Here is a 7,978-nt window from a genome sequence, read left to right as displayed (position 1 = left end):
TTGCAGATTCCTCCGAGGGCGTGACCTCGCCGCCGCCGGCGATGACTGAGCACGCTCCGTCGTCCGCGGCAACCGCCTCCGCCCTGGCCCCTCCTCCATCCTCGCCCCCGTCCCTCACCGCCATCCCCCAACCCCCCAACGCCAACGGCAAACCCTGGAGGAGCAAGTCCACGAGTGCCAAGCACGCTTCCTGCGCCCCGCCCGCCGTTGGCTCCGCCTCCTCTGCCAAGCAGGAGAAGGACGCTTCCTGTAGGGCCGCCCCCCCCGGGGACACGCCGCCCCCTAAACTGGTCACGCAGAAGTCCATGCTGGAGAAGCTGAAGCTCTTCAACAGCAAGGGCGGCTCCAAAGGCTCCGCCTCCTCCGGCGGGGCCCCGCCCCAGAGCGACGCCCCCCGCTCCAGGCAGCCGGGGGCGGGGCAGGCGGAGCGAGCTGAGACCGGCTCCAACACCGACCCGCTGGGGGAGGAGGAGGAGGGGAACATCCGGCCAGGAGTGGTGGGCGGGGCCAGCAGCGCCGCCGTTTCCATGACGACCAGCAGCCCCAAGCTGGCCCTCAGGGGCATCGCCCAGCGCACCTTCAGCAGGGCGCTCACCGCCAAGAAGGGCTCCGCCAAGGGGGGGGACAAGGACAAAGGGAGGGACAAGAGCAAGGAGGCGGGGAAATGCACCTCCGTCCCCGATAGGACGGATGTCAGGGGGGAGGAGCCTAAGGAGGAAGTCGCTCCTGTTGCCGCGGGCGCCGACGGCTCCAGTAAACGCAGCTCTAAACTCACCAGCTTCATCCCCAAGGGGGGCAAAGTGGCCAAAAAGGAGGGCTCCGCCCCCTCGCACAGCGGAATACCAAAGCCAGGAGGTAAAGCCACCGGGGGCGGGGTCAAAGCCAAGGAGGGCGGGGAGAGGCCTCGCAGCATGCGGCTGGGGGGGGGCCTGGCGATGCACCGCGGCCCCCTGGAGAGGGACCGGGACAGCAGACACTCCAGCTCCACCTCCAGTCTGGCCTCCACTGAGGGGAAGAGCGGCGCCGCCCCGGTGGCTGGGGGGGGGACCACACAGAGCACCGCTTGCAACACCGTTAGCGTCCAGCTGCCCCAGACCCAGCAGCACCACAGCCACCCCAACACGGCCACCGTGGCCCCCTTCATGTACAGGTGAAGTTACAGCTGGGGGCACCGGGGGGGCATCAGCTGATTATTATTATTATTATTATTATTATTATTATTATTATTATTATTATTATTATTATTATTATTACTATTATTATTATTATTATTACTATTATTATTATTACTATTATTATTATTATTATTAGTATTATTACTATTATTATCATCATCATTATTAGTATTAGTATTATTACTATTATTATTATTATTATTGCTATTATTATTTTTATTTAGCTTTAGCACCATTAGCATTCAGCTAACGTCAGACCCCTGACCCCGCCTCCTAACTGTCACCAGGTCCCAGACGGACGGCGAGGGAACGGCCAATCCTGAGGTCGGATCTGGAGGAGGAGACGGAGACAATTCCTTCATCAAGACCGACCAGCTGTCCATGGAGGACCTGACAGGTGTGTGTGTGTGTGTGTGTGTGTGAGGTGTGTGTGTGAGACATCTGATGGCCTATGCTCCGCCCCCCAGGTGAGGACCCTGAGACCCGGCGGTTGCGGACCGTGAAGAACATCGCTGACCTGCGTCAGAACCTGGAGGAGACCATGTCCAGCCTGAGGGGGACGCAGGTGTCCCACAGGTGAGCAGGGGGAGGGCCGGGCAAGGAGGGGCGGGGCTGGGAAATTAAGACACCTGTCCTTCATCACTGTGGCTCCTCCTCTTCCTCCTCAGTAACCTGGAGACCTTTGACTCCCCCGATGTGGGCGTCGGCAACAACAACAGCACAGGGGGGCGGAGCATCCTCAGCCTCACCTCCACCCGCCCCTCCCTGTCGTCGTGGCGACTGGGTCAGTCCAGCCCCCGCCTGCAGGCGGGAGACGCCCCCTCCATCGGGAACAGCTACGGCGGGCGGGGGGCGGGGCGCTACCTATACCCCGGGCACCTGCGGCGCCAGCTGGCGGGGAAGGGCGGGGCCCTCAGCGGCGGGGAGCTGGGCGACAGAGGGGGGGGCGACATGGGCGTGGACGCCGTCTCCATGGAGATAACTGAGGTCACGGGTTACATGAGCGACGGAGACGTGCTGAGCAAGAACATCACGAGAGCAGACGAGCTCAGCAGCGGGTGAGTTACTAGTTACTACATAGGTAGTTACTGGGTAACTAGTTACTGGGTAACTAGTTACTACATAGGTAGTTACTGGGTAACTAGTTACTGGGTTACTACTTACTGGGTAACTAGTTACTGGGTTACTAGTTACTGGGTAACTAGTTACTGGGTTTCTAGTTACTGGGTAACTAGTTACTGGATTACTAGTTACTGTACAACGCAATACAACACAAAGTACAGGATGAAATATAAAGGGATGGTGAACATCTCTAATTACTGGATAAGTTACTGGATAACTAGTTAGTGGATAAGTTATTGGATAACTAGTTAGTGGATAAGTTATTGGATAACTAGTTAGTGGATAAGTTACTGGATAACTAGTTAGTGGATAAGTTGCCAGGTAACTAGATACTAGATACTGGATGAGTTACTGAGAACTAGCTACTGTACAAGTAGTTACTGGGTAACTAGTTACTGGACAAGAAGTTACTGGGTAACTGGTTATTGGCTGAGTTACTAGGTAACTAGTTACTGGATGAGTTACCGAGTAACTAGATACTGGATAAGTTACTGGGTAACTAGTTACTGGATGAGTTACTGGGTAACTATTTACTGGATGAGTTACTGGGTAACTAGTTACTGGATGAGTTACTGGGGGACTAGTTACTGGAAGAATTACAGGGTAACTAGTTACCCAGTAACTCATACAGTAACTAGTTACTGGATGAGTTACTGGGTAACTAGTTACTGGAGGAGTTACTGGGTAACTAGTTACTGGAGGAGTTACTGGGTAACTAGTTACTTGAGGAGTTACTGGCTAACTAGTTACTGGAGGAGTTACTGGGTAACTAGTTACTGGAGGAGTTACTGGCTAACTAGTTACTGGAGGAGTTACTGGGTAACTAGTTACTGGAGGAGTTACTGGGTAACTAGTTACTGGAGGAGTTACTGGGTAACTAGTTACTGGAGGAGTTACTAGACATCAGCTCCAGGGTACGCTCCTCTGCAGGAGGTGATGTCGTCCAGCAGGGGGCAGCAGAGCTCTGAGATTCAAACCTCTTGTTTCATCAGATAGTTTTCACCTCACCTTCTGATGGGGGGTGTCGGTGGGGGTGTGGGGACTTCAAACTGGAACACTGAAGGGTTCTTCAAAACACTTCCTCCTGCCCCCATGCCCCCCCCTCCTCAGACCCCCCCCATGCAGCTGTAGATGAGACAGCTCAGTGTTCTATCAGTAGATCTGAGGCCAACAGACAGAAGCTACACCTGGACAGGTGAGTGACGAGCAGGTGGGGCGGTCTCCCTCCCCAGTCTTACGGTTCATTCACACCTGAGAGGAGGAGATCTGAGTCACAGAGAGGAATGAAAAACAACAAACAAACAAACAAACAAACAGAAACATGAGTCACAAACAAACATCTAACACTGATTGTTCTCCTACGGGGTTAATAAAGTTTATTCAAATTGGAAAACTTTAATTTAAATTTGTTGTTTTCCTCAAAAACAAAACAACTGAATCAAAAACTTTTTATAATAATAATAATAATAATAATAATAATAATATTAGTAATAATAATAATGATAATAATAGTAATAATAAAAATAATGATAATAGTAATAATAATAATAATAATATTAGTAGTAATAATAATAATAATGATAATAATGATAATAATAGTAATAATAATAATAGTAATAATAATAGTAATAATAATAATAATGATAATAATAGTAATAATAATAGTAATAATAATAATAGTAATAATAATAGTAATAATAAAAATAATGATAATAGTAATAATAATGATAATAATAATAATAATAATAATAATAATAGTAATAATAATAATAACAACGTCCCTGATGAGGCATCTGACTTCCAACCCCTCCCCCGTTGACTCTTTGAGACAAACCCCCCCTCCCCATCCCACGTCCCCCGTCCTCCCCCTCAGCTCGGGGGTGTGTTGCCGACGCCCCCCCCCCTCCCCCTCCTGGTCCTCCTCCACCTTTCGCACACAAACCCAACCTCCTGCCAGGAGGGAGAAGCCGAGCCGAGCAGAGCGGCCGCATTCCAACACTGAGCTCCCAGGGAGCAGCACACACTCACACTCACACACACTCACACTCACACACACACACTCGAGGCGTGGGTTCCACTATGATCCAACACGCCGTCCCCCGGTGAGGCGTTCGGGGGCCGTGGGACACCAGGACCGGCTTTTGGTTCAAGCGACTGGAACCATGTTTGAGGCCGACAGGTGAGACGAGACGGACATCAGAGGCGACGGGACTCCTCTTCCTCCTCCTCCTCCTCTTCCTCCTCGCCGTACCACAGCGCTCTGATTTTATTGGTTTGTGTTGACTCCTCCCCCTCCTCTTTCTCCTCCTCTTCTTCTTGATTTCTCCTGAGGTCACAGGTTAACGTTAAACTGGACAGAGAGGCTCGGTGACTCATTGCTGTGTGTGTGTGTGTGTGTGTGTGTGTGTGTGTGTGTGTGTGTGTGTGTGTGTGTGAGGGGGGGGGGGTCTTCAAGGTGACTTTGTTGTTTGGGATGATGGATGAAGGGCTGCCGATCCCCCACGGAGTTCAAGATGTCGCCAACGACAGACGACCTTTTGACCCCTTGTTAGCAGTTAGCATGTTGCTACCAGATGACCTGAGTCACATGGTTTCTGTGAGGACAAATTACAACATCTGGTTCTTTGAAGTTAAAGCAGAGTCGGGTTCGACCAATCAGCCGCCGGTGTTTTACCGCCTGCAGTAAATTATCGCCCGTTTGAGTTAGCCCCGATGCTACGGCGCCTTTTAGCCTCTTTTAGCAGCTTGTTTTTACTGCTACAAACTGGGTTTTGGTCGGGCTGGTTCCAGAGCCCTTTAGCCTGTTTTAGCTGCTTGTTTTTACCGCCTGGTTTCAGATGAGTCAGCTCGTTTTTGTCGGACGCTTCTGGGACTTCATGCAGAGTCAATATTTGGTTCTGTGAGGAACCTCCTCCACGGGTAAACATTTAGGGGATTAGTTTTGTTTTGGCTTGAATGGGAATGTTTGTGGAGGTGTCCCCGCCCATCAGAAGGCGGGGCTTGGAGCTGAGGACCCTCCGGAGGTCGTTTTCCGTTACAAACCACCGGCGCTGACGCCGGAGTGTTCTCCATCTCCGTCCGGCTGCTCCGTGTTCTCGCCTTGACCTTTGACCCCCAGACGGAGGCGGGGCCTGATGACCTGTGTTTGTTCGCAGCTACATGACGGACGGAGGCCTGGGGTTGTACACACGCCGCCTGAACCGCCTGCCGGACAACATGGCCGCCGTGCGGGAGACACTCCACCGGAACGCGCCGTCAGGACAGGGGGACGCTGACAGGTAGGACGTCTGTGAACGGACCAATCAGAGGAGACCGTATTGATTACAGCCTTTAATCAGGTGTCAACAGGTTTAAATAAAATTGAAACGTGTTTATTTTTTACCTTCAGGCTGAATTATTTACTTATTGATTTTTAAACTTTTTTTTTTTTATTATTATCATCCAAACAAAACAGAACAAGGAAGTTTACTTATTTTATATTTTATTTATATTTATTTGCTTTAAAAAGCTTTTTTATTTGAAATTTAAAAACTGAAACAGGAAGTAACACCTGACTTTGTTGTGGTATTTATTTCCTTTTAAAAATTTTATTTCATTTTTTACCTTCAGGCTGGATTATTTACAGTTTTAAACCTTTTTTTTTACTATTATCATCAAAATAAAGGAGAACAAGGAAGTTTAATAATTTTATATTTTATTTATAATTATTTCCTTTAAAAAAATTTTATTTGAACTATAAAAACTAAAACATGAAGGAACGACTGATTTTATTATGGTATTTATTTGCTTTTGAACTTTTTATTTAGTCCTTTCTTAATTGTAAAAATATTGTAAAAATAATAATGTGTGTCACAGGCCTTAGCCACGCCCCAGAGATGGGGGGGGGAGGGGGAGGGGGTGGGGCTTACGAAGGGGAAGAGATCAGGTTGATGTGGGACGGACAGACGGAACGATTCTGTTTCATCAGAGGGAAATATTCCAGAAACTTTCTCAGTCTGGACGGCGCTGGATTCATTTCCTGTCCTGCAGACGTTGACCTTTGACCTCTGTCCAGCTTACCCAGCATGCATCAGTCACACATGAACCTCCCCCGGTCCTCCTCCCTCATTGGTTAAAGTAAAAGAGGAGGGAAACCTGGAAAACCATTAACTGATGAAAGTCGGAGGATTTTTCTTCTTTTGCTTTGATGTCGTTCTTTGATGTCATTCTTTGATGTCGTTCTTTGATGCCGTTCTTTGATGTTTTTCCTCGACCCGTCGGACGAGCCGTCGTTCTACCGTCTAGGAGGAATGTCGGAAAAATGTTTAGTTTGGGATTAATTATCAGCGTAGGATGAACGTTAGCATGAAAGAGGAGCTGGCTAGCTGGGGCGACGTTAGCGGGGAGCGGCGTTAGTGTGGAGCGGCGTTAGCGTGGAGCGGCGTTAGCGGGGAGCGGCGTTAGCGGGGAGCGGCGTTAGCGGGGTGGCGTTAGCTTAGACCCTTCATCCGTCTTGATATTTCTTTGTAGTCGAACCAACTCGTTTTATTCAATTAGAACAAGCTAGAACATTTATTTTCGTGGTTGCTAGGCGATAAATACAATTAAAATTTTAAACCTGCAAATATCGTAAACTGGATGAATCACGTACAGGTTTTAAAGACATCCTTCTGCTAACAGCTAACAACAGATAACACATAGCAGCTAATGGCTAACAGCTAACGGTTAACAGCTAACAGCTAACAAATAACAGATAACACATGACAGCTAATGGCTAACAGCTAACAGCTACCAAAGAACACATAACAAATTACAGATAACACACAACAGCTAACGGCTAACAGTGCTCCAAGAGGGAGCAAAAATCTCAACATCGACTGAAACGTCTGACAGACGTCAAACACGCCTCAGTCTCACTATGCTAATCCTGCTAGCGCTCTTATTTAGGTCGTAGCATCGTTGTTGGAACGACGTTAACATTGTGAATTAATTTTTAAGTGCAGGCGTCACCAGGATCACGTCCAGGTTTTAAAGAAATTGTACGCTAACATAAAATAACGAAGTAACAAATTACAGCTAACAGCTACCTAACAGCTAGCAGCTAACAGGCGCTAACATGCCCCAGTCTCGCGAATGCTAATCCTACTAGCGCTCTTATTTTAGGTCGTAGCATCGTTGCACACACACACGCACACACACACACACACACACACACACACACATTCCTGGGCGATGACTTCACGCCGCGGACGTTTAAACGTTAATGTGAGTTATTAGTCAGAAACACGTACTGATGCTAAGGGAGCGTCTGGCGTTCTGATTGGCTGTCGGTGGCGTCTCCTGTCTGGACTTGAGGCGTCTCCCCGTTGGCCTCAGGTCGTCTCCGCCGCCGACAACACCTGGCTCCTGGCCCCGCCCCCTTTTTTGCCCCCATGCTTTGGCTGGGGTAATAAGCAGTGGCTAGACACCCCCCGTCCTGCACCCCCCCACCTCTTGCTAATAGCATCTATTGTAGCTCAGACTAGCCGTCCTGCTGCTAGCAGACGATGAAGTTCGACTTTGTTCTTTTCGTGTCTCAAGCTTCCCATGAGCCTCGGCGTCGGAGCGTTCCTTCGGGGTCAGACGGAGGCCGCGTTGTCGTGACGACAGAACCTCAGATACGATTCTCCAGGAGAACAAAGAGGAACGTTTCTTTAACCCTT

General features: G+C 49.1%; 1 protein-coding gene across 3 annotated transcripts in view; it reads left to right on the top strand.

Moving 5' to 3' along the window:
* Window positions 1-7,978, top strand: part of nav2a (neuron navigator 2a) — a 105,341-nt gene that overhangs the window by 75,307 nt on the left and 22,056 nt on the right. For all 3 annotated transcript variants that reach the window (XM_068320637.1, XM_068320628.1, XM_068320620.1), the window contains 5 exons: window positions 7-1,150; window positions 1,463-1,572; window positions 1,643-1,751; window positions 1,844-2,233; window positions 5,453-5,575. In XM_068320637.1, the coding sequence (XP_068176738.1) occupies window positions 7-1,150; window positions 1,463-1,572; window positions 1,643-1,751; window positions 1,844-2,233; window positions 5,453-5,575 (1,876 nt within the window). The remainder of the gene's footprint in view (window positions 1-6; window positions 1,151-1,462; window positions 1,573-1,642; window positions 1,752-1,843; window positions 2,234-5,452; window positions 5,576-7,978) is intronic.

Source organism: Antennarius striatus, chromosome 1 (genome assembly GCF_040054535.1).
Source record: "Antennarius striatus isolate MH-2024 chromosome 1, ASM4005453v1, whole genome shotgun sequence".
Taxonomy (NCBI): Eukaryota; Metazoa; Chordata; class Actinopteri; order Lophiiformes; family Antennariidae; genus Antennarius; species Antennarius striatus.
Note: the sequence above shows the minus strand (reverse complement) of the source record. Positions and strands in the feature narration are given on the sequence as shown.